General features: G+C 65.9%; 1 protein-coding gene across 1 annotated transcript in view; it reads left to right on the top strand.

Annotated features, from left to right (window-relative positions):
• Positions 1 to 680: 680 nt before the first annotated feature.
• MGAT5B (alpha-1,6-mannosylglycoprotein 6-beta-N-acetylglucosaminyltransferase B) overlaps positions 681 to 25,494 on the top strand; it is a 66,029-nt gene continuing 41,215 nt past the window's right edge. The window contains exons 1-4 of the mRNA XM_070060246.2: positions 681 to 1,343; positions 4,519 to 4,631; positions 11,572 to 11,719; positions 24,974 to 25,089. Of these exons, the coding sequence (XP_069916347.2) occupies positions 1,276 to 1,343; positions 4,519 to 4,631; positions 11,572 to 11,719; positions 24,974 to 25,089 (445 nt within the window). The 5' untranslated portion in view covers positions 681 to 1,275. The remainder of the gene's footprint in view (positions 1,344 to 4,518; positions 4,632 to 11,571; positions 11,720 to 24,973; positions 25,090 to 25,494) is intronic.

The following is a 25,494-nucleotide window of genomic DNA, read 5'->3' as shown; positions in this document are numbered from 1 at the left end:
TCCCCCTCGGGGTCGGCGGTGCCATTCCACCGGTTTTCCCAGCTCGGAGGGCTTCCCAGCATGCAGCTGTCAGGTGCAGCTTTGCTCCGAGCGAACTGCTCCCAGCTCTGCAGCTGCAAACAGCCTGGGGGTGTGGGGAGAGCACGGGGATGCGCAGAGACAGGAAGCCCACAAGTTTTGGGGCTGCCAGGAGCCTGGGGCACTGGCACCCTGGCTCGCAGGATCTGAGGCTGGAATCCAGGCCCGCGCAGGTGCCCTCGACCTGGTGCTAGGCCCGGGCGCCGACACCCGCTTATGCTCCCGTCAGTAAGAGAGGAGAGGAGTCGAAGGAGTTTTTGACCCACATGAGACGCAAGATGGGTGACCGGCCAAGCGCTGGGCGGGTGGGGAGTAGCTGGTGCTGGGGCCCAGAGGAACGGCGCGGGCAGAGCCCCAGCGTCGACCCCTGCGCACGGCGGAAGCGAAGGGGTCTCTGCGCTCTGCAGAGCTTAAGCAGCCGGGGTCCCAGGGGCCGGGCCAGGACCCGGCATCGCCTACGGGGAGGGGAGGGGCCAGGGCCGCCCCCCGCCGCTCGCAGGGCGGGCGCAGAGCCGGGCCGCGGCCGCAAGGTGGCGCCGGCGCGCCGGGGAAGCGCGGCCGCCGCTCCCGGGCCGCCCCAGCGCCGCGCCGCGCCGCCTCCGAGGGAACAATGCGGCGCCTGCGGGCGTAGCGCAGCGCGGGGCCGGGCGCCGGACACCCGAGCGCGGGCAGCTGGGCCGGCGGGCGAGCGGGCGGGCGGGCGGGCGCGGGGCGCCTCGCGCAGGGCCATGGGCGCGGCGCAGCGCGGGGCCGGGGGCTGGCGCGGCCCGCAGGCGCTGGGGGCCGGGGCGCGGGCCCGGGGCCGCCTCTAGCCGGCACCGGGGATGCGGGCGCCGTCCGCGGGGAGCCCGTCTGCGCGCCGCGGCGCCGTCCCGCCCAGCGAGCGAGCCCGAGCAGGCAGACGCGCGGCCGGCGGTCTGGGGGCGCGCCGCCTCCCGGCCCCCAAAATGTGAGCTCCGGGAGGGAGGAGACGCAGAGACGGCCGGGCCGGGCGCCCTCGCCGCCCTCCGGCAGCCGCGCCGCCCCCTTCCCCGCCGCCCAGGCCGCGCCACCCGCGGGCGGCGGGCTGAGCCGCGAGGCCACCGCGCCCGCGCCCCTCGGCCCGCAGCGGGTTCGCGGCCCGGACGCGCCAGGAGCCTGGCCCAGGACGGCGCGTCCGGCCTCGCCCGCGGCTTCTCGGCCGGACAAGTTCGAACCATGATCGCGGTCAACCCCGATGGGAAGATAATGGTCAGGAGATGCCTGGTCACCCTGAGACCCTTTCGGTAAAGTTCGCTCGGGGTGGCGCGGGGGAGGGGCGGGCTGGCGCGTCCCGGCCGCGGAGGGGGCTGCGAGGGCCGCGGGGGCTCGCATCCGCCGGGGCTGGGGCTTCGGGGGCGGCGGGAGGGGTGTGTAATTATGGAGAGGGACCGGGCGTGGAGTGGGGCTGGGGGCAGAGCGCGCTCGGCCTGTGGCGCGGCCTGGGAGGTGCCCCAGCCCGCGTCCCCGCCCCGTCCCTCGGGTCCTTCCTCGCGGTCCCAGCCCGGACGGCCCCAGCCCGGCGGCGAAGTTGGTGCGCGCGCCCAGACGGCGCCCCCTCCGTCCCGCCCGTGGTCCCTGAAATCGGCCCGCCCACCCCGTCCCCGTCCTGGGCGCTCCCAGAGGGTCGCCCGCCCACCCGAAGAGAGGGCCCCAGACTTTGGGGTGAGGACCCCCCTCCCGCCGGGGATTCGCCCCCGGACCCTGGGAGAGGCGGGGGCTTCGGCGGGACTGTGGGGGGCTGGGGTGGAAGCGAGGACGACCCCCGCCCCCGCCTGGCGACACGCACGTCGGGGCACCCCGGGCGAGGCCAGGCTGGGGAGTGGGCGTGGAGGGCGCTGAGGGTGTGGCGGGGGTGGTGGGAGGCTGGATTCGTGCCGCGGCCACAGGTGGGGTCCAGGTGGGAGCCCACCAGGGCAGTAGCAGGTGGCCAAGACGCCCGAGGCTTGGCTGAGGGAGGGGCCAGACCGGGCCCTGATCCCTTAAATACCCCGTCTCCGGGTTTCGGGATGGGGTGGGGAGACCGTGGGGGCGCCCCCTCCTATATTGGGGGGAGTGAGGACAGTGAGGCAGACAGCCTCTGGGGACAGCAGGTGTTTGGCTGGCCAGGAGCTGGGGGTTCCTAAGGGTAGGGCCTCAGGCGGGCGACTGGGGCTGTTGGGAGACCCCTGCCTCTGGTGCCCCTGGGAAGCAGGGTGGGAACGGACCTTACTCCTCCAGGGAAATCCCGGACAGCTGAGAGTGTCCTCACCCCCTCTCCCACCCCGGGTGGCTCCCGCCCAGCAAAGCTCATTCCCATCGCAGTGGTGCTGGCCAGGACCCCAGCACCACGGACAGCGCTCGCCCTCCTGTGCTCTGGGTGCCTGTCTGAACTCAGGGGTCCCTGGGGGAGTTCCCCCAGGGTCTTCATGTCCCCTTTAGATGTTGGGGAGGGGGCTCTGATCACATCACTCAAAGGCAGGCTGGGGACCCTGATGCCCGTGCTGTGCTGGTCCCTCCCGGCAGGCTGCCTGTGGGTGGATGTGTGGATGGGAGAGACCATTGCAACTCAGATCCACTGTAAGCGCCCCAGCTGCTTTGGGGGCCTGGACCCCGGGGCTGGGGTCTGGCAGAGAGAGATGCAGAGAAAGTGAGTTGGAAGCTTCAGGCTCTGGGCTGAAGGTGTAGACACCTTTGTCACCGTAGCCAGTCCAGGTGTCGTTCCTTGTCCTCAGGCTTGGGGGACCAATGGCTGATTTCTCCTGGGTGTGTGACCTCCCTCTCCTGAGCCCAGCCTGGCCCGGGGTCTGAGCCCCACCACCCGGCTTGGGGAATTCGGTGAGGGACGCGTGTGCCCTCCCCAGAGACGCGCGTCTCCCGCACTCCGGTTCTGCACTCCGGTTGCCAACAGCTTCCTTGAAGTACAGGCTGGGAGAATTGTTGTGCCTTTTATTTTCTTCTGCAATTATGTATTTTCTTTAATGGACCAAATTTTAATTAAATACTGCTCTGCCAGCCTCAAATAATGAAGATTAAAATGCATAAAGCAAGTGTTGCATAAAGATACGGACAAGCGTGGGGTCTGGGGATGCAGGGGGTGGGGGGCTGGGAGTCTCCGGCAGGACCTGTGAGGCTCCTGGGCAGCCCGGCTCCACAGCAGATGGGGTCCCTCGCCCTGGTCTGGGTGGGGGCTTCCCTTTCAGCTCAGCAGGCTCACCAAGTCCTCTCTGTGGGTCAGTGTCCCGGAACAGGTGCCACCTCTGGCCCTCCCCACGGATCCTGTTTGGGGCTCAGGCTCTGGTCCTGCAGCAGCAGGGGCAGCCTGCACCACACTTGGGGGGGGGCGCTCTGTGCTTTGTCCCCTGCTGTCCTCCCGGCACTGCCCCAGGGCCTTGCAGCCTGGTGGACAACCAATAACTCGTATTATAATAGGGAAGGAACAGATGAGGTCACGCCTTGGCAGCCACCTCCCGAGATCCAGCGGGGCAGACGCACACCCGTGTGACGCCCTGTTCGCTGACCAGCTGGTGTGTGCTGCCTGGTGGACATGTGCGGGGGCCGTGTGGCCCTGCCCTGGCGAGCTTAGCATCTGGGCGTGGTGGGCAGCACACAGCGGAGGACATCTCCCCACAGGCCTGTGTCTGGTGCGGCATCCAGGCCTGGCTGGTTGCACTGAGGCTGGCCCGGGAGACCGATGGGTTGGGCCCAGTTCCTCGCTCTCTGGCTGGCCTTGAGCCCTGCTGTGTGCATCCGTACCTGTGGCCCTCAGGCTTCCGACTGCATGAGAATCCTTGGAGCACCTGCTGCAGCAGATTGTCTGTGGGGCAGAGGCTCCAGTCTGGGGATGAAATTTCCCAGCCAAGCGTCCAGATGAGCATACTTCTCCCTCACCGTCTTCTGTGGGCTGTGGGCTAGTTTCTTTCCCCCCTTCCTTTCCATTTATTTATTTGAAAGAGAGAGAGGGGGGACAAACAGAGAGAGAGAGAGAGAGGGAGGGAGAGAGAGAGAGAGGGAGAGAGATCTTCCGTCTTCACTCCCCAAATGTCTACAATGGCTGTGTCTGGGCCAGGCTGAAGCCAGGAGCTTCTTCCAGGTCTCTCTCGTGGGTGCACTTGGGCCATCCTCTCTGCTTTCCCAGGCCCTAGCAGGGAGCTGGGTCAAAGTGGAGCAGTTGGGACTTGAACCAGTGCCTCTGTGGGATGCTGGCATCACAGGTGGTGGCTTAACCCGCTGCACCAGAGCGCCGGTGCCCAGGGCCGGTTGCTGGCAGCCAACTGTCTTCATCCGAGGGGTGGGAGCCCCCGGGCCTTGGAGATCCTCTCCTTTCGTTCTTGCTTCCTTCGCGATTCGCTCGGCCTGGAGCGCTCCCGGCGCTTTACGCAGGGGGAGCCGGGGGAGCCCCGTGTCGCCGGCCTGCCTGACCCGCTCCATCCCTCTCCGCAGGCTTTTCGTCCTGGGCATCGGCTTCTTCACGCTCTGCTTCCTGATGACGTCTCTGGGGGGCCAGTTCTCGGCTCGGCGCCTGGGGGACGCGCCCCTCACCATCCGCACGGAAGGTATGGCGGGGGTGCCGAGGGGGTGCGGGTGTAGGTGGGAGGAATGGGAGGGGCCCCTGTCCCAGGCCTCCTGGCCACCTTGTTGGTGGATGTGTGCACAGAGCGGGACCTGGCAGCCTGCTGTGGCCCTGGGCCTGGCTGTGTGTTCAGACTTCCTGTGGCCCGGGTTCCTGGGGTCTCCCAGGCACCAGAGGAGGCTCCCGGTGGCTTCTTTAGCTGGGTGTCCCCCTCCCCCTCCCCCTCTCCCTCTCCCTCATAGTCTGGGGGTCTCAGACTATGACACCTGTGCCCTGAGACTCTCCTAACAGTGCCTGTGGCCCAGGCTTGGCCACGGTGAGGTCAGGCCTGGGCCCGGGTTCGTGTGCCTTGTTGATTTCTGAGCTCCCAGGACACAGGTGTGTCCTGGCCCTCGCCCGCGGGACCCTTGCAGGGCTGTGGAATTAGGGGTTCAGAGCACGGGGCCCTGGGACTAGCCAGGCCTGGGCTTGCATCTTGGTTCCCCAGCTGTCAGCCGCGTGCTGCACCTGCAGGGGAGGGGCGCGTCGGCCGCTGGTGCTGGATCGCTGGGCTCCCACGTGGCACAGCGCGACGCACCGGGAGGCCTCCCAAAGCCAGGCGCTGGCTCCTGTGCTGCTCACGTGGGATGCAGGGCAGTGCAGGGGCCGCTGTGTCCTGGGGGCTCGTTGGTCTCTGCTGGGAAGGGGGCTCCTGGGACACTCAGGGGGCTGTGGGGCTCCCCCGCCCCTCTGCGGAGGAGTCTTTTTGAGGTCCACCCCTTCAACTCTCAGGGCTCGGCTGTGCGGCTTCCCTGTCCCCGACACCCCAGGGGGGTGGGTGGTCAGCCAGGCTGGGTGCCTGGGGAGGCGCTCACTAGGCCATCTGGTGCCCGTCGTCAGATTCGTTCCTCTGGGTAGCACACATCCTCACGCTGGCACAAGCTCCCCGAAGACGCCTGGCGCTATTAGTCACTCAAGGCCGAGTGGAAGGTAATTTATGCCGTCTCTGGCTCCTGAGCCCCCGTCTTCCCGGCTGGCGAGTGGGGGTAAACCTGCCGCCCTCCCGGGCTGTCGTGAGGCTGTGTGGAGGCGACACCTGGGAGGCTTGGTGGAGGTGTGGCTCTCTGCAGGGGCACGCAGAGAAGCGAACTGGGGGCAGAGGGCCAAGGTGGTGCTGGATTTTTTTTTTTTATTTGACAGTAGAGTTATAGACAGTGAGAGAGGGAGACAGAGAGAAAGGTCTTCCTTCCGTTGGTTCACTCCCCAAATAGCTGCTACAGCCGGCGCTGCGCTGATCCGAAGCCAGGAACCAGGTGCTTCCTCTTGGTCTCCCAGGCAGGTGCAGGGCCCAAGCACTTGGGCCATCCACCACTGCCCTCCCGGGCCACAGCAGAGAGCTGGACTGGAAGAGGAGCAACTGGGACTAGAACCCGGTGCCCATATGGGATGCCGGTACCGCAGGCAGAGGATTTACCAAGTGAGCCATGGCCCTGGCCCTGCATTTTTTTTTTTAAAGATTTATTTATTTGAGAGACAGAGTTAGAGAGAGAGAGACAGAGCCATCTTCCATCTGCTGGTTCATCCCCAAATGGCTGCAATGGCCAGGCGGGGCCGGGATGAAGCCAGGAGTCTCCCACGTGGGTGCAGGGGCTCATGCACTTGAGCCATCCCCTGCTGCTTTCCCGGGCGTGTTAGCAGGCAGCCGGATCTGAAGTGGAGCAGCCAGGACTCAACCTGGCTCCCGTATGGGTTGCCGGCATCGCAGGCCACGGCTTTACCTGCTGTGCCACAGCGCCGGCCCCGTGGTCTTGACTTCTAATGGCATAGAAGGGCTCTGACTGTTTTCCCGGCTCCATGAGAACGGGATTGCTTTGTGCGTGGCTTTCACTTCCCGGTAGCGACTCAGCATCTTGCCGCGTGTGGTTTCCATTGCTGTGTGGTCTTCCGTTGCTGTGCGAGCACTCGGCACCGTTTGGGGCTTTTGTGAATGGAGCCACCCTGAGCGTTCCCGCGCAGTCTCCGAGTGAGCACGTGGGCGCTCCTGGCAGGTGGGCGTAGGCGTGGGGTCGCTCAGCCTCCTGCCTGTTGCACCTTGGCTCAGACCAGTTGATCCGAGTTGAAGTCTCTTCACGTTTTCCGGGCCGCCGGACTGGGAGCTGAGTGCCTGGAATACAGAGCTGGCATCTGGGAGAGGGATTCGAGCCAGGAGAGCAGAGACTGAACCCCAGTTCTCGTGGCCCCCCGTGACGTTTTCATGCTGTGGGTCGAGCTAGTTTGCTTGGAGAGCCCCCAGGCAGGCACTTGGGGCTGGAAAGGGTCTTGCACGGCAGGTTTAACACCCAGATCCGGGGGCCGGCGCTGTGGTGCAGCAGGTTAAAGCCCCAGCCTGCAGTGCCGACATCCCCTATGGGCACTGGTTCGAGTCCTGGCTGCTTCGCTTCCCATCCACCACCCTGCTAACGTGCCTGGGAAAGCAGTGGAGGATGACCTAAGTGCTTGGGCCCCTGCACCACGTGGGAGACCTGGAGGAAGTTCCTAAAAAAAATAAATAAATAACCAGGTCTGGCAAGAGAAACACCCCCCGCCCCGTCCCCGGATACCACATTCCCCCCACCCCCCGCCATGCAGAAACCCAAGGAGATGCTGCCGGTCAGCCGGGCAGAGCCTGTGGGATGGAGGGCGGCTGAGCAGGGCCGACCGAGGCTGGCCCGTGGCTTGGCTGAGTCACCCCGAGGAGGCACCGGGAGCCGCGGGCAGGGCTGGCTTGCAGGCAGTGCAGGTTCTGTGCGGTCCGAGCAGCCCCGCAACAGAACCAGAGCAGCACACCCGCTGAGGCGCCCGCGTGGTCGGCACGGCAGTCCCAGCCCGCAGCGGAGAGCCGGTCTCTCCGTGCCTGTGGGAGGAGGGTTTGCTGTGGAGGGAGAGCCGGGGCCTGGCACCGCCTGGAGGCCCGGGCTGTCCTCCGTGGCAGTGTGCACTTCCGGATACAGCGTGCTGGCTGGGGATGAGGGCAGTGGAGCGCTCACTCTGTATTCCGCACACTCGCCTGGAGGCTGCGCTGCGGGACAACTCCCTGCTGCGCCTGGGCCTGGCCTCGGGCGGGGGTTTTGTTGTCTAAAGATGTATGTATTTATTTGAAAGTCAGAGTCACAGAGAGGGGGAGAGGGAGAGAGATCTTCCGTCCGCTGGTTCACTCCCCAGATGGCCACATCGGCTAGGGCTGGGCCAGGCTGAAGCCAGGAGCCAGGAGCTTCATCTGGGTCTCCCATGTGGGTGCAGGGGCCCAAACACCTGGGCCGTCCTCCGCTGCCTTCCCGGGTGCATTAGCAGGGAGCTGGATTGGCAGTGGGGCAGCCGGGACTTGAACCAGCGCCCACGGAAAGCCGGCTGTGCCCGAGTGCCGGCCCCTGAGCGAGGGTTTTGGCTGCTCCCTGCCAGGCCCTCTCCCCGCCTCCTGCCCTCAGCCTTCTCTCCCCTGAGATGCATCTGAGGCCCCTGCCCCACGTGGCTGCCGTCCCTGGAGTGTATGGGGCTGTTCCCTGTTTTGTCTTAAAGAAGCAGTGTGGGGTCTGTCTCTGGGTGGCCGGCCGGCGGGTGTCCTTGGTGCTCTGTGTGGCTGGCCTGAGCGCCCCCGGGGCCTGGCCCTGGGGAAGCCCCTGGCTCCATGGCTGGCTGTGGCCTGGCCCTTGCATGGGGGGGGGGGGTAATTGTGGCGCTCTTGTCCCAGCGGCTGGCAGGTCCCGGGCTTAGGAGAGGCCTCTTCCGGCGCCCCAGGGCCGGGCCCGCGTGCAGGGCTCCGCTGGGCTCTGTGCTGGCGCTGTGCAGACGGCTCCTTGTTTCTCCAGCCTTGCCCATCTGGGGAGGTGGGGGCTTCTTCCGTTTCTGGGAGCCAGGGGTGAAAGGTCGGGTGGGGACTAGAAGGGGGGTGGGCGGGGGAGGCTGGGAGTGGCAGGGAGAGACAGAGACGGCGTCCGGGCAGGCGGTGGGGCCCTCACTGATGCCAGCGCCTCCCTGTGTGCGGGTGAGGATCCACTTGTGTCTCTCAGCGCCTGGTGTCCCTTATTTGTGTGGAAATATGGCGGAGCATGTGTTAGCTCTGAGGTCTATGGCTGGGGCCTCACGTTAAGTGCATTTCAGCTTAGCCGACGCTGGCCTGGTGGCTGGGGAGCCACGTTGCCTGCCTGGCAGAGGGTCCCGGCCCGGCGGTGGCACCGAGGCCGCGAGTCCCGGCGGGTGGGCCATCCTGCCTCCCTGCTGGGCGCCCACCCCGGCCTTGTCCTTACCCACCCCACCCCGGGCAGAAAACGGGCTCTGGGCACCCGAGCTTCGGGGGGAAGTGGGGCGGCCATCGCCCCAAGCCTCGAGGCCTTCTGCAGCCACGGGTGCTGGGGAGGGGTCTTGCTGTCTTGGTCCTGTCTGCTGGTGTCCACAGCCACGGGGATGGTGGGATCCGGGCTCTGGGGTCGCTCCTGTTGGCCTGACCCCTTCGTGGTGGGCGATGCAGAGTCCCCCAAGTGGCTCCACCGTTCCTGGGGGGGAGGGGCTCATGCCCCGGGGCCACCTCCTGCTCTGTCTGACATCCTGCATCGTCCCTCTCACTCCCACCCTGTCTCCTCCACACTGACCTGGAGGAAGGGGCCGCTGTCCTCCTTCAGCCCCCCACCCAGAGCGAGGGTCCTGGGGTGGGGGCTTACCGCTGCCCAGCCCCTCGTCACCCCACTGTGGAGCGCCCCCCGCCCCGGTCCTGCACCCCCTGGATCTCCGCGAGCCCCGCACTGTCCCTGCTGGAGCTTTCTCCATGTGTGCTCCGGCCTCTGACTCTGCTCTGCCCTCCCCGCCCCGGGGGTTCGCTCCCTGCCTCCGGGGGGGCTCTGCTGCCGGCACGGCTCCTTCCTTCCCTGTCACCTGGGCTCCGGAGCCACTGGGGAAGAGGCAGGGGCAGCAGGCGGGGCGGGGCCCTCCGAGCCCTGGAGTCCGGCCCCTCGTTTATGCGAAGGGAACTGGGGCCAAGGGAACGAAGGCGACCGGGGCCTGCCCCATAGCTGGCCAGCGGCAGAGCGAGCCTGGGGTCCCGGCTTCCCAGCTGCCCCTCCGGCCTGCCCCAGGCCCCCACGGCCTCTGCCGGGCCCGCCTGCTCTGGTGTTGCTGTAGCCCAGGCAGAACCCTGAAGTTACGGCTCCCCAGCTACCTGGCAGCGTGGGAGCGGGCTGGGCTGTGGGTAGGGGTCTGCCATGATGAGGTCCCCCCGGGCAGGACACAGGCATCGAGGACGGGCAGAGGAAGCTCGGGCTGGGAGATGGAGGCTGGGGGTGGGGGCAGGCAGGGAGCCAGGCCCCAGGCGTCGCAGGGAACACAGCGGCTCCCCAGAAACTGGGGCACGGGCGCGGCAGCGCTGGGGTGCTGTCTCTGCAGGAACCGGCTGCTGAGCAGGTGCGGGGGAGTCAGGCCCGAGAGCCCTGGCCAGCTCAGCAGCCTTGATTCCAGGGGGTCCCCACCGTGGCCGCCTTGGAAAAGGGGCCGCCCCAGCTCAGCCAGGAGTCGTGGCCCACCAGGGCTGCCCCCGGAGGCCAGGGCAGCTGTGCAGGCCCAGCAGGTGCCCACAAGACGGGCGGTGCCCCTGGGCTGTGCAGGTGTCGAGTTTGGGTGACAGGCTTGGGCAGGGCGCTCGGGGGAGAGCGAATTGTAAGCACGGACCCTCGCCCCCAACAGGCGAGTCTGAGGCCGAGGGAGCTGTTTCTGTCTTGGTGTCTGATCAGCCGATAGACTGGCCGGGTGTGTGAGTGGGCCGGGGCAGAGTGGAAGGAGTTTTAGAAACTGGTCCCGTTTTTGGAGAGGGGGAGGTGGGAGGACCCTTGCTGCTTCCGCTGTTGGGGGTGCAGAGGGCGGATCCCGGGCTGTGCGTGCCCACCTCCCACAGCCAACACCACCCGGCTGGTCCCTCCCTCCTCTTCTCAGCTCCCTCCTTCCTCAGAGCCAGGGGCCTGGCCAGTGTCCAGCTGGCCTCTCCCAGACTGTGAGGAACTCCGGGCCTCCTTTTGGGCAGGCTCAGTGGCCAGGGGGCAGGAGCCCAGCCTGGCGGGGACACACTGGGTGGCAGGGGGCCGGGGACAGGCGGGCAGCAGTGTCTGAGCCAGGAGCAGAGGAGCCCAGCCACGCCTGGCCCTCCCCTTGGTGCCCCCCCCACCTCTGTTCTCCAAGCCCAGCCACACACACCTGCTCCTGCCCAGCCTGGTCCTGTGTCGGGCCGCCGGTGGGACCCTGAGCTGGGGACACAGAGGCCTAAGGCGGCGTGAAGACTTCTTCCTGTCCTGCTGTCCGTGTGTCCCTCCCCGCGCCCAGCACTGCCTGTCCCTGTGTGCCGCCGGGGTGTTCCGGCTCCTGCTCTGAGAGGCAGGTGCTCTTGGCGCCCGCGCTCTCCCGCGCCGACGGTCCCTAGGCCTGCAGCCGACGGTCCCCAGGCCTGCAGCCGCCAGCGCCCATTCTTCCTTGCCTGGGAGCTCCCTTTAGCCAGCCGGTGGCAAGCAGAAAGTGCTGGAACACGGCCGTCCCCCGGAACAGCCCGCACCCAGCTGGTGCGTGATTGACACGCCCTGGTCCGGAAGGTTCTGTCTGGAGCCCTGTGCTGGGGACGCTGGACTCCTGCCCCCCGCGGGGCCCTCCCTGTCGCCCTGCAGACGCGAGGACTGCTGGGGCCCAAGGTCACCTGAGATGATGTCCAGGGGCCCATTTCACAGTCCACGAAACTGAGGCCCAAGGGGGCAGGGATGAGCCTGGCACGGCAGAGCTGGGAGCAGCCCCACTCCCCCCGAGGGGCGTCCTGGCTTGCGGGGTGACGGCTGGGGGCCCAGTCCCCTGACCCCTGTGGAAGGTGGCAGTGGGCCGGCCGGGGACCCGCGGCCCAGGCTGCTCAGCCCACGCCGGGGGCGCCCTTGCTCTGCCCGCAGTGATGGGGGGACCCGAGTCCCGAGGCGTCCTCCGCAAGATGAGCGACCTGCTGGAGCTGATGGTGAAACGCATGGACGCGCTGGCCAGGCTGGAGAACGGCAGCGAGCCGCACCGGGGCGCCGGCCATGGGCGCTGGGCCGCGGACAGGTGAGGGGGACAGGTGGGGGACAGGTGGGGGACAGGTGGGGGGACAGGTGAGGGAGACAGGTGGGGGACAGGTGAGGGGACAGGTGGGGGACAGGTGGGGGACAGGTGGGGGGACAGGTGAGGGGGGACAGGTGAAGGGACAGTTGGGACAGGTGAGGGGACAGGTGAGGGGGACAGGTGGGGGACAGGTGGAGGAACAGGTAGGGGACAGGTGAGGGGGTGGACAGGTGAGGGGGGACAGGTGAGGGGACAGATGGGACAGGTTGAGGGGGCTGACAGATGAGGGGGCACAGGTGAGGGAACAGGTGAGGGGACAGGTGGGGGCACAGGTGGGGGGCACAGGTGGGGGAACAGGTTGGGGCACAGGTGGGGGGCACAGGTGGGGGATAGGTGGGGGGCACAGGTGGGGGCACAGGTGAGGGGACAGGTGAGGGGAAACAGAGCGGTGCCGGCAGGGCACACAGAAGAGGGCCTGGGGCTGTCCCTGGGTGGGCTGGGGTCCCAGCAGCAAACTGCACCCAGAGCTGGGCCTGGGGCACTGCCTGCCTCTTGTCCCCCTTGACCCTACGACCTCAGGAGCGGCCGGAGCGCTGGGCGCTGCCCCCCAGGCTTAGTAACCGTTAGCTTTGTCACGCCGTGGCCTCTTGTCCTTTCTGAATAAAGTATCAGGATGGAAACCGGGGCCCTCGGCTGTGTCTCCCCGGAGACCAGCGCCCTCCTGGACCCGGCTTGAGCTCCGCATCCGGCCGCAGCACCGTCACACGCGTGTGCGCAAACACGAATCACCGTGGGGGGTGTGGCCCTCACAGACCTCTGCAGTTCCCCCTCCCCTCCTCTTCCCCCTCCCCTCCCCCTCCTCTACCCCCTCCCCCTCCTCTTCCCCCTTCCTCCTCCCCCTCCCCCTGCTTTCCCCCTCCCCCTCCCCCCTTCCCCCTTCCTCCTCCCCCTCCTCCTCCCCCTCCAGCCTCTTCCCCCTCCCCCTCCTCTTCCCCCTCCCCCTTCTCTTCCCCCTCCCCCTCCTCTTCCCCCTTCCTCCTTCCCCTCCCCCTGCTTTCCCCCTCCCCCTCCCCCTTCCTCCTTCCCCTCCCCCTGCTTTCCCCCTCCCCCTCCCCCTCCTCTTCCCCCTTCCTCCTCCCCCTCCCCCTCCTTTTCCCCCTCCTCCTCCCCCTCCCCCCCTCCCCCTCCTCTTCCCCCTTCCTCCTCCCCCTCCCCCTGCTTTCCCCCTCCCCCTCTCCCTCCTCTTCCCCCTCCTGTTACCCCTCCCCTCCTCTTCCCCCCTCCTCCTCTTTCCCCTCCCCTCCCCCTCCTCTTCCCCCCTTCTCCTCTTTCCCCTCCCCTCCCCCTCCTCTTCCTCCTCCCCCTCCCCCTCCTCCTCCCCCTCCCCCTCCTCTTCCCCCTCCCCCTTCTCTTCCCCCTCCTCCTCCTCCTCCTCCTCTTCCTCCTCCTCCATTTCGTAGCCCGATTTTGAGCCCTGTCTTTGCTGGGGGCACGGGCGGATGCTGAGGGACCCTGGGCCGCTTGTGCAGAGTGGATTCCTGGTTCACGTATTTTGAGCAGCAGAGAGAGAGAGGGAGAGAGCGAGCTGTCGTCTGTCGGTTCACTCCCCGGATGCCAGGGCTGGGCCAGGCTGGAGCCAGGAGCTGCGAGCCATGGTGGGGGCAGCTGCCCGAGCCGTCACCTGCCGTGTGCCAGGGTGCTCACCAGCTGGAAGCCGGGGTCGGTACTGGAGGTGGGACTTGAACTCAGGCACTCAGAAACGGGACGTGGGCGACCCCAGCGGGGTCTTAACTGCCAGGCCAAACACCCGCCTCCCCCTAGATTGTTCTAGATATTCTCCCCCTTGGGCCAGGAGGTCTGAGAGCCCCAAGGGTTGGTGCTGCACCCCCACCCCCACCCCAGCCCCGCCTCCGCGGCATTCCCAGGAATGCTGGTGGCTTGGGACCCGAGTCTGGGGTCTGCAGCTCAGAGAAGGGGAGGCCTGATTCTGGGGGGTCCTCCTGCCTGGGAGGCGCCTGTCCCCAGACCTGGCTGTGGAAGGAGGGGCTTCGACCCCACCCCATCCCGGGGAGCCGAGCTGAACTGCACCCTTAAGCGTCTGGGCACGTTGTGGGACTGACTTGCTCAATGCAAGTTTGGAGCGCGCACAAGCTTTGTGACCGTGTGACGTCGGGACCGAGGCTCCGGGCTCTGTGGAAGGAGGCAGTGGTGCCGAGTGGGGGTCTGGAGCCGCGGCTGGCCCTGGGAGGCGGGGAGGAGTGTCAGGGGGACCCCTACACGTGCCGCTCTGGACTGGTCCAGCATCCATTGCCCCTGGGCCTGCCCGGGCCGGGCTGCTGGCCCTGGTGCCCGTCACCAGCTGGCCTCGCCCATTGAGCAGAGGTGTGGGGGGCCTGGGACACCCAGCCTGGGCTCAGCATCAGAGAACGGCGCTTGCTGACCTTGGCCTGGGCACCTGGCATCCCTCTCGCTGTGTGGTCCCCAGGACGCATCAGCCCCACCGCTCGTGGGCGCACAGCGTCAGGGCTGCCTGACCCCCTGCCCTCGACTCCAGCCTTTGTGTGTTCTTGATGTCGGCTCGCTCGGAGGAAGCACCTGGGTGCTGCCGGTGCGGGCCTGGGACGGGGTGCACACAGGGAGCCACAGGAAGTCGGGGCTGTCTGGCCCCCTGGAGACTTCATGTCCCACGGATAAACGAGAGGAGCCTGCCCAGGGAACGAAAGTACCAGGCTGCACGTCCCGGCGCTGTGCTCAGTCCTGCGGGCACAAGCCACAGTGGACACAAAGAAAGAAGTGAGATGGTTTCAGATACTGACTCGGGCTCCAGAGCACTGGAAAAGGAACTGCTCCGGGGTGGCGAGGGGATGCCGGGAAGCAGCCGGCCCACGTGGAGCTGCAGTAGGGGGTCTGGGGTAGCGGGAGCAGCAGGTGCAAAGGGCCTGGGGCAGGGGCACATCTAGTGTGTCGGAGGGTGGTGAGGCACGGCAACGCCACGGGACACTACTCTGAGAGCCGTGGGAAGTGGCTAGGTGTGTTTTTTAAGGATCCCTCTGACTGCTGTGAAGAATGGACTGGCCGAGCGGCGAGAGAGGAAGCAGAGGCCAGGGCTGCAGAAGGGGAGCGGAGGGCCCGGGAGGCCCCCGTGGGCAGGACGTGTCCTCCCCTCTGTGCACCGTGCAGGGCCCAGTCTGCTCCACCGCTTGTCGGCCCTGTGGACGCAGCCCCTGCCCCTGCCCCGGGTCGTCCTCCTCCCTCCACCCAGCCCCTCCTCCCCACCTTCCCATGCGCCTGTTTGCCTGGGCAGAGCTGAGAGTCTGGGGCCCTCCTGCCCCTCGCCTGCCTTCTTGGACTGGGGGTCGTCTCTGGTTTCTCCCAGGTCTGGCCCGTCCCCCAATCCCGCCCCCCCCCCCCCCGCACTGCCCTTCCTCTCCTCCAGGGAGGGGGGTGGGGGCAGGGTACCGCCTCCCTGTTGCATCCTGGAAACAGCACCCATCAGACCCCCGGGCAGAGCCATGCATTCCTGGGCCACTGCTGGTGCTGGGGGGCGAGGCGAGGCTGGGTCCAGGCTGTGCAGGGGGCTGCGAGCCCACCCTCCCTGTGCACCGACACTGGGCCCAGGGCCCTGCGGGAGTGCCCGCCGCCGTGTTTCCGGCCACACACACACACACACCGTCTTCCGCTCTTTGAAATCTTCTGTGGCTGAAGCAGAAGAACCTTCACTGCCCTCGTTCTGCCCTTCGGAAGCTTCCGGGCACACGGCCTTCCGCGTGTGGCTGCTGTGTCCTCGGGGAAAACACATTTGCTATTTTAGCCTAGGAAAACATAATTAGGTAGGCAGATTTGCTGCAAACAGCATCATATTATGTATCCTGAAACCAAATAGTAATGATCTTTGAATTTTCCATAAGGCTTCTCTACAGAAAATACATAAAAATTGAGGCTGTCTGGGTTCAAGTGCGTCTGGGTTTGTCTAAGGCCTCCGGCACACAGGGACTCGGGGGCGGAGTGGGGAAAGGGGCCAGAGCCAGAGCTGTGGCCTCGGAGGGGTTTATCGCCCACCCTGCGCTCCGGGGCAGCTGCACGGGCTCCCTGGGCACCGAGTTGTGCCGAGATCGGCCGAGCAGCCCAGCCAGGGCTGGCCAGCTGTGCAGGGGCGGGGTGCGCGCCGTCGCAGCCTGGGAGCCGCGAGCGTCCGTCCAGACCCCCAGCTTAGGGGGAGAAGTTGACCTTGTGCACATCGTGGTCATCGTGGCCAGCGCGTCCGAGCAAACCACGGGGCAGAGGGTGATGGCCCTGCCCTGCAGGACCCGTGCCTCCCTGGGGAGCGTGTGCAGCTCTGGGGTCTCCTCGTTCAACGCGTACACGAAGAGGGGCTGCTGTGGCGCTGTAGATACGGTTCTACCCCGAGTGTGAGAGCGTCGGTATCAGCAGAGTAACAGGGCCGAGAAGTCGGCAGAGAGGGGCGCACCGAAGTCCTTGTCTTTCAGTAATGATGGTCTTTAAAAAAGATTATTTATTTATTTGAAAGGCAGAGTTACAGAGAGGCAAAGCAGAGGGAGACAGAGACAGAGAGAGAGAGAGAGGTCTTCCATCCGCTGGTTCATTCCCCAGATGGCCACAATGGCAGGAGCTGCGCTGATCCAAAGCCTGGAGCTTCATCCAGGTCTCCCACGTGGGTGCAGGGCCCCAAGGACTTGGGCCATCTTCTGCCGCTTTCCCAGCCATAGCAGAGAGCTGGATCGGAAGTGGAGCAGCCAGGACTCGAACCGGTGCCCATGTGGGATCCCAGCACTGCAGGCGGCGGCTTTACCTGCTTGGCCACAGTGCCAGCCCCGATGGCCTTTTTTAATTAAAAAAAGAAACAAAAGAGCTTTATTTACAGACTCAGCAATACTTCCTTACGTGCTGTTGCCCAGGTTGGCACTAGCAGCCCTGTGGTTGGGGGGCAACAGGGGGAGGGCTGGTGGTCTGTGTGTGCGGTGGGACAGGGAGAGCAAGGCTGGTGGTCCCTGTGAGGGGGGGCCAGGGTGGGCAGGGCTGGTGGTCTCTGTGTGCTGGGGCGGGGGCAGGGCTGGTGGTCTCTGTGTGCTGGGGCGGGGGCAGGGCTGGTGGTCTCTGTGTGCTGGGGCGGGGGCAGGGCTGGTGGTCTCTGGGAGTGGGCAGGGCTGGGGTGCATTATCTGTGCTCCCAACATGGCGCACAGTTTTATGAGGTGCTGTGCTGGGCTCAGCCCCGGATCTGCTCTGGCTGGCAGGAGAGCCTCCTGGGGGGGATCTAGGAGCTCCCATTGCTCCAGGGCGGAGAGACGCTGGCTGGTGGGGCGGGGCCGGGGATGTGGGTGGCACAGCCGGTGCAGAGGGGCCGGGGATGTGGGTGGCACAGCCGGTGCAGAGGGGCCGGGGACGTGGGTGGCACAGCCAGTGGTAGTGGCCGTTGAAGACGGGCTCAGCAGACGCATGGCTGGGGAGTGGGGTTAGGGCTCCATGCACTGAGCCCTGGCCTGCGAGCCGGGAGAGGGGTGCAAGGGGAGGCTGGGCCGCTGTGGCCGCCGTGGCTGCTGTGGGCGCTGTGGCTGCTGTGGCCGTGGGGTGCATGGTGACAAGTTCACTGGGGGGGGCTGCCAGACCTCTCCTGTGGCCGTGACAGAGTGGCACGGACAGCTCAGTGGCCGGGAAGCACCCAGACGTACAGCTCCGTGGCGTCATCTCCATGCGTCATTACACCGTGGCTTGCCGGGTACTAAGCAGTGGCCCGGTGGGGAGGCTGAGCCCACCCTGCCAGGTGGGAGACCAGGATGGGGGCTGGAGTGGGCTCTGGCGGCAGGGAGGCACCTGCTCAGGCCCCTGTCGCCCCGCTGGGGGGACGCCGGTCCCGTCCCCAGTGGTGAGGCCGCGGGCAGCCCTGCCCAGCCTGCTCCTGTCAGCTGTGGGGTTCACAGGATTACCTTGCAGTCACCAGCAAGGAGCCCTCTGTGGGGGGGACCCCCCACCCCCCAGGAGCATCAGGGGCTGAAGCGGAGCAGAGAGCAGTGACAGGGAAGGCTGGGGACCCCGGTGCTCTCGGGGGGAGACACAGAGGGACCCGGTGTGGGGGGCTACCTCCCTGCCTCCTGCCACCTGCAGAGGGACCCGGTGTGGGGGGTTACCTCCCCGCCCCCGCCACCTGCAGAGGGACCCGGTGTGGGGGGCTACCTCCCCGCCCCCTGCCACCTCGCTCCTGTTTCTGGCCGTGCGGCTTGTGCGCTGTGTGTGTGTCTTCAGGCTCCCTTGTCCACGCGTCTCCGTGTTTGTAAAGGAAAGTGATCAGCTTCGTAATAAAACAGCTCCCAGCGGGCTCGCCGGCCGCCGCAGGCAGGAATCGATGCCCCGGTTAATTGAATGCAGCCCTCATAGATCAGGGGAGGAGCGCGCAGTCAGACCCCTTCCCCGGGCGTCCAGGAGGGTCCGCGGGGGCTGGAACGGCTGATGCCCTCGTGGGGCCATGTCCAAGGGCGTCTCCCGGGGACTGGCCTGGGGTCTGCGGGAGCCAGAGTTCCTTCCTGCCCTTGGCCCTGGGCGGGTGGAGCAGAGCAGGTGCAGTGGTGTTGGCTGCCTCTTTGGGTGCCCTGGGGCAGTGCCCAGAGGCTGCGCCAGGGTCATCCTTGGGGAGTGGGGTGGGCGGGGTTGGGGGGGCAGAGACCTGGTGTGGCCTTTTCCCCGGGAGGAATGCTTGCTTGGTGGGATGCCTGGTGTGTGGAGCAATCTCCCCCCAGTGCCCCAAACGCAGCAGGAGGAAGCAGGGGCTGGCACGTCCACATCTGAGCTCTGCACCCCCCGCCCCCCCCGCCGAGTTTTCCCGTGACCTTGGGAGTCGCTCTCTGTTCTGGGCCAGTTCCCATTTCCTAGCTGGGAAGTAAGAGGTGGAGCTGAGGCCGGGCAGGTTCCTGGGGTCACGGTGTCCGAGGGAAGGCACTGGGGTGGGCCGGGCGCACGGAGCGGTGGCTCCTCCAGGCCGGCAGGGAATGGGCTCCGGGGAGGACACGCGCTAGCCTGGAGAGTCGCTGCCGGCCTCCTCACTTTTCACCCCGAGCTGTTTGCAAACGCTGGGAGAGAGAGGTGTGCGTGAGGGTCAGGGCCCCTTCCAGCCGGTGCCGTGCCCAGGGCAGCCCCGGGTCCTCCAGGGGTGCGGTCTGGATTCCCCGGGCCTTGCTGCAGAGCTGGCTGGGGTGGCAGAGGTCCCGCCGTGCAGCCGATGCCGGGGTAGAGTGGTAACAGCAGTTGCCTTCTGCGGGATTCCTACCACTTTGGTCTCCACAGAACCTCACGTTGGCTGGGGGCGGGATGTAGAAAAGGCCCCCCTGCCAGCGCGCGGCTCACTAGGCTAACCCTCCACCTGCGGCGCCGGCACCCCGGGTTCTAGTCCCAGTTGGGGCGCTGGATTCTGTCCCGGTTGCTCCTCTTCCAGTCCAGCTCTCTGCTGTGGCCCGGGAGTGCAGTGGAGGATGGCCCAAGTGCTTGGGCCCTGCACCCGCATGGGAGACCAGGAGAAGCACCTGGCTCCTGGCTTGGGATTGGCACAGTGCGCTGGCCGAAGTGGCCATTTGGAGGGGGTGAACCAACGGAAGGAAGACCTTTCTCTCTGTCTCTCACTGTCTTAACTCTGCCTGTCCGAAAAAAAATAAAAAAAAGAAAAGAAAAGCCCCCTCCCCCCCCCCCCCGCCTCCAGGTGGGGCCTCTCTGCGGGGGTCTGTGGCCTCCCCCCTCCCCACACAGATCTGCTGGAAGCTGCCCTATTCAGGCCACCTGGGCCAGCAACGCCCTCTTTTAAAATGGCCGCATCAAAGGTGCGAGAGGAGAGATGGAAACACAGGGCACGCAGGGCCTGGCGGGCTGGGTCGCTCGTAGCAGGTGCAGGAGGCTGGGCAGCAGAACTCCGGTTTGCACCCTGGAGCGGTTGGTGTTGGTGTGGCTGTTGCCAGGGGAACCCCCTCTGCTTCACAGTCTCCACCCAGACTCCGGGGGCGGCCGTGGTGCCGATGTCCTGAGCACAGAGCCCGCCCACTTAGCACCACCTGCCGGGGGTGTGGGTGTCAGGGGTGGAAACGGATTTTTAGTTTCTTTTAAAGATCTGTCTATTAATTTGAAAGGCAAAGTGATAGAGGGAGAGAGAGGAAGAAACAGAGAAGAGAGAGAGAGAGAGAGAGAGAGAGAGAGGTCTTCCATTTGCTGGTCCAAACCTCCACTCCCACCCTGAAGTGGCGGCAGTGGTCAGGGCTGGGCCAGGCTGAAGCCAGGAGCTCCATCCGGGTCTCTTGTATGGGTGCAGGGCCCAAGCACTTGGGCCGCCCTCTGCTGCCTTCCCGGGTGCATTAGCAGGGCCTGGCTCAGAGCAGAGGGGTGACTCCAGGCTTGAAGCAGCTTTCCTTAGTGCTGCTGGGCTCTGTCTCTCCTGACTTACGAAGCCTGATGCTGCCCTTAGGCCCTGAGGGCAGAGCCCCGAGGCCCCTGGTGTGGGCCCCACATGGGAGTCCAGGCATTCGTGGGGGCCGGCTCCCTGCTCCCCTGGTCCCCGGCCCAGTTGCAGCAGCTTCCGGTTGGCACCAGGTTTTCCGGCTGTGTGGCCCTGAGCGAGTCCCTCCCCCTGGCTGTGCCCTGGCCTCCCCTGCACCGTGGGCGTTGGAAGGAGTGGGGTGTCGTCTTGAGCCTTGCAGGAGGCCATGCACGCGGAGAACGCGGTGAGCGCGCAGGACCTGTTGGCGACTTTGTTCTCATGACTGGGAGAGCGCGTGCAGTGTTTCCCGGTGTCCCCTGCTGTGCGGGAAGAGCCCCGCCTCCCTGGGCTGCTGGCGGCTCCGGAGCCGGGAAACAACAGAGACTGCTGGCCTCCAGGTCTTCAAGTCCGGTGGCAGCGGACCCAGCCTTCGGGGTGCCCTCCGTGGGTCTCTCTGTGTGTCCCTGTGCCCCCTTCGAGAAGGACACCAGGTGGTGGGATTCGGGCCCCGCCTCCTATTAACGCCACTCATGACAGAGGTGCTGGGGTTGGGACTGCAGCCTGGGGCTTCGGAGAGAGAGAAACGCCCCCAAACCTCTCGTCCCACAGGACCCTGCAGCGGCGCCGGCGTGGCCCAGCCCAGCCCCTCACCCTCCTCGCCGCTGGGCGCCCCCTTCCCAGCCCCGCCCTCTGGGGAGCTCCTGGCTGCAGCATTCCCGTCCTCACTGGGACCGGAGAGCAAGGTCACGTGGTTAAGTGGAGCGAATGCCCCCGCCAGCCGGGCGGGCGACACACAGCAGCGCCGGCTTCGTTGAGACGGGTTTTTAAGGGGGTGGGTCCAGTTCTCCCCGCTGTCCCCAGGACAAAGGGTTTGCTGGGTGTGAATTGGGAAAACTTCTCTCCAGGTTAGACTGCCCAGTGTTCTCAGTCCGAGTCGCCCCTGGTGCGGAGCAGAGGGGCTGGAGGAAGGATGTGATGGTTTTATAGCTCTGAGTTAGGCTGAGGAGGGAGACTTCTCCCTGGGGGGGGGGGGCTGAGACCACCTGGGAAGTTACCAGGTCTGGGTCTGGGCAGGACTTGGCAGTGTGAATCCCGGGTGCTCCCAAGGTGAGCTGCAGGAGCCCCTGCATTCCTCCCAGCCCCCCCCCCCCAACACACACAGGCTGATTTCTTTCTTTCTTTTTTTTTTTTTTTTAGAACCAAGAATAAAAAAGAAAATCAGTTGGGTGAGTGGTCTTGACAACAGGCTGATTTCTAACCTCCTACCTAACGTTACGCCTGCTGGCATTGAGGGGAGTGGATGGCCATGACCTACGGAGACACTCTCTCTCCTTTGTTTGTTTTAATTTATGTATTTATTTGAAAGGTAGTTAGAGAGAGAGAAGAGAGGTCTTCCATCTGCTGGTTCACTCCCCAGATGGCCACAATGGCAGAGGCTGGGCCAGGCTGAAGCCAGGAGCCTGGAGCTCCATCCGGGTCTCCCACGTGGGTGCAGGGACCCAGCACTTGGGCCATCGTCCACTGCCTTCCCAGGCGCATGAGCAGGGAGCTGGACTGGAAGTGGAGCAGCCAGGACTCCAGCCGGCGCCCACGTGGATGCCGGCACTGCGGACGGCAGCTTAGCCCACCGTGCACGGTGCTGGCTCCTGTGGAAGCATTTTCTACAAACATCCCCCCGCCCCCCACCCAGACACTTTCAGAAGAAACTCAGAGCTTTTCATGGGCCCTGCACCTCTGGCCTGGGTGACAGCCCGAGGCCCCCGGCTGGAGGCGGCCGTGCAGGCCCCCGTCCACCCGTGCCCGGGCGTTGGCCCAAGCCGTGGATCCACGCAGCTTTCAGGCCCTGCGGTACCCACGCTGATGGTCGTTTTGGGACAGCATCGCAGGCAGAGAAGCCTAATCATATACTATTTGCGAGTGGGAAGTGCTGTGCAGATGCGAAGTCCAGTGTAACAACAGTGATGCCGCGGTGAGCGAGCCGGGCGTGGGAAACCAGGCAGATGCCATCCGCGCTGTGGGAAGCCCAGGCCAGTGACAGGCGTCACGCAAGGGCGCCTACTGTGGGAAAATCGCTGAGTCCCCTGGGAAGGGGAGCGCTTTGCTCCGAAGTCGGGCTGCTGCTTCTCTCTCTCTCTCTCTCTCTCTCTCTCTCTCTCTCAGTGACTGCCGACAGGAGGGAACGGTTATTGGGCACCTACTGTATGCTGATCCTCACCATAACCACGTCACTCAAGGTTCATGGGAGTTAAAACCCGAGTTCAGAGAGCTGAGGTCACATCCCCAAGGTCGCACAGCCGTGAAGCGAGGCTGGGATTGGAACCCGGGGCTTCTGCCTCCAAGGCCCTCGCCCTTTGCAGCGGCTCTCGGGGGGACGTGCAGAGCCGCTGACCAGCGCTTGAAAGTCTCGGGCACTCTGTGACCCCCTCGTGTGCCGGGAGGACAGCGGCCTCAGCACGGGGACACAGCGCCCGGGGGCCCCACAGAAGGCCTGGGAAGTGTTTCCCCTGTGTGCTGGCAGTGCTGGAATGAGACCCCCAGGTCCCTACAAAATCCCACGGGGAGCTAGGGCTGGAAGCAGCGCAGCCGTTCTGAGGCTGGGAGTGAGAAACGCTGGGGGGCGGGGCCGCGCTTGTTCCCAGGCTGGGGCGGGGGACGGGGGCGTCTGGTGCTTGGCCGTGGAGGTGGGCGCAGCCGTGGGAACAGATGCAAGAGCTGGTTTGTTTACTTTTGCTGGGTTGTGCGTGTGCACCGGTGTGAGGCTTTGTTCCCTTGCCCGTCTCCTGCCGTGGTGACCCCCACCTCTGGGTCTGCCTCGCCCCAGCCTGGCCCCCACCCTTTCCTTGTGGGAAGTGGAGGTGGCAGAGGAAGGGGCGCCAGCCCCGAACAGGAGGGGAGGCGGAGCTCGGACCGGAGCCGAGCCCGGGCTGTAGAACCCTTGGTGTACCGAAGGCCGTGGTCACTCGAGGGCCACAAACAAAACGAGCAATTCCGGAAGTAACCAATCCGTGCGCTTAGAATTCTGCGCAAGAAATCCGGATAGCGTGATGCCGTCTGGACGTCCTGGGGTTGATGTGTGTGTGTTTCTTAAATATTTATTTATTTATTTATTTATTTGAAAGGTAATTAGAGAGAGAGAGAGAGATCTTCCACCTGCTGGTTCACTCCCCAGTGACTGTAACAGCTCAGGCTGGGCCAGGCTGAAGCCAGGAGCCTGGAACTTTATCCTTCTCTCCCTGTGGGTGCAGGGCCCAAGCACCTGGGCCATCTTCTACGCTTTCCCAGGTGCGTTGGCAGGGAGCTGGAGTGGAAGCCGAGCAGCTGGGACTGGAGCCAGTGCTCGTGTGGGTGCTGGTGTTGCAGGCGATGGCTGTAACACAGTGCTGGCCCGGAATTAAGGGTTTTGGTTTTGTTTGTTTTTTAAGAAAGGCCCCAGGTGGTTCTTGCTCTGAGCTGGGGTGCTGTGTGTGGTGCCTGAAGCATGTCCCCCAGGGGCTGAGTCGCAACCAACAGCAGGACATAAATGCTCCCTGGATTAGGCACTGCCGGTGTTGCCCTGAGGCGGCCAAGGCCACGGCGGGCGTGATGGTGGGGCCGGCGTGGTGGTAGCCGTGGTGGTAGGGCGGGCATGGTGGTAGGGCGGGCATGGTGGTAGCATGGTGGTAGCCATGGTGGTAGGGCGGGCGTGGTGGTAGCATGGTGGTAGCCATGGTGGTAGGGCGGGCATGGTGGTAGCATGGTGGTAGCCATGGTGGTAGGGCGGGCGTGGTGGTAGCATGGTGGTAGGGCGGGCATGGTGGTAGCGTGGTGGTAGGGCGGGCATGGTGGTAGCGTGGTGGTAGGGCGGGCGTGGTGGTAGCGTGGTGGTAGGGCAGGCGTGGTGGTAGGGTGGGCGTGGTGGTAGGGCGGGCGTGGTGGTAGCGTGGTGGTAGGGCGGGCGTGGTGGTAGCGTGGTGGTAGGGTGGGCGTGGTGGTAGGGTGGGCGTGGTGGTAGCGTGGTGGTAGGGTGGGCGTGGTGGTAGGGCGGACGTGGTGGTAGCGTGGTGGTAGGGCGGGCGTGGTGGTAGCGTGGTGGTAGGGCAGGCGTGGTGGTAGCGTGGTGGTAGGGCGGGCGTGGTGGTAGCGTGGTGGTAGCCGTGGTGGTAGGGCAGGCATGGTGGTAGCGTGGTGGTAGGGCGGGCATGGTGGTAGCGTGGTGGTAGGGCAGGCGTGGTGGTAGCGTGGTGGTAGGGCGGGCGTGGTGGTAGTGTGGTGGTAGGGCGGGCGTGGTGGTAGCGTGGTGGTAGGGCGGGCGTGGTGGTAGCGTGGTGGTAGCCGCTCCCCTGAGGCCCTGGGGGGGCTCGCTCTCAGGAAGCTGTGATCCCTCACGGGAGTTTCAGTAGCGAGAAGTCCCCAGGCTGTGTGGGTGGCACTCATCTGGGGACCATACAGCCCCTCTGGGAGGAGGTCGAGAAACCTGCTCAGGGCAGCTGACCGTGCCCGGGAGAAAGGCCTCCCGCTGTCACTGGGGGGCCCGGACGCGTCCTGTCCTGGCTCTGGGCTCCAAGTGCCCTTCAGCCCCGGGCACTTCCGTCCACACGTGTGCAGCACGTGTGCAGCCCGCTGGCGCGTGCAGAGGTGGGCACACCTTCCCCGGTGCGGGAGGCCTGTGTGTGGGTGCAGCGGGCTCCAGCCCGGTCCCCCACCTGCTTCCCCCTCTCTGCTGCTGGGCCCCCAGAGGGGTGGTTCAGGTGCCTGGAGCAGTGCTGCCCGGGCGGCCCTCCAGGCTCACCTCTGGCTTCTGGCCCCCAGGCTGCCCCCGGGGGCCGGCCTCCTGGAGCGGATCCAGGCCATCGCGCAGAACGTGTCTGACATCGCCGTGAAGGTGGACCAGATCCTGCGGCACAGCCTGCTTCTACACAGCAGGGGTGGGTGTGGGGGCCGAGCCCGGGGGCTGGCGCGCTTGGTACGGGGTGGGTGGGGCCTCGGGAAGGGGCGCCTGGGCTGGGGCCCCGCATCCTGAAAGCCCCGTGCCTGGCTCTTTGGGGCCCCGCTGCAGGCTCTCAAGGTGACTGAGGGTTCACCCCACCCCGACCTGGCAGAAGGCTGCGAGAGAGGGGGGCTCTGGAGGGAGCAGCTGGGGGCTGCAGGACTGTCTCCGCCCCTCCCAGGAGAAGTGAGGGAGCGTTTGGGGGGTGCCTGCAGTCTGCCCGTCCAGGGCTACCTCTGAGCCCCCTGGTAGGCTAAGGCTATGGAGGAGGAGAGACATCAGGCCTGGGCACCCTAGGGGCAGGTGGGGTGTCTGGTGACCTTTTAGGAGAAAATGCCCCAGC

This window comes from Oryctolagus cuniculus, chromosome 17 (genome assembly GCF_051225735.1).
Source record: "Oryctolagus cuniculus isolate XC-2025 breed Fujian yellow rabbit chromosome 17, ASM5122573v1, whole genome shotgun sequence".
In the NCBI taxonomy this organism is placed as follows: Eukaryota; Metazoa; Chordata; class Mammalia; order Lagomorpha; family Leporidae; genus Oryctolagus; species Oryctolagus cuniculus.
Note: the sequence above shows the minus strand (reverse complement) of the source record. Positions and strands in the feature narration are given on the sequence as shown.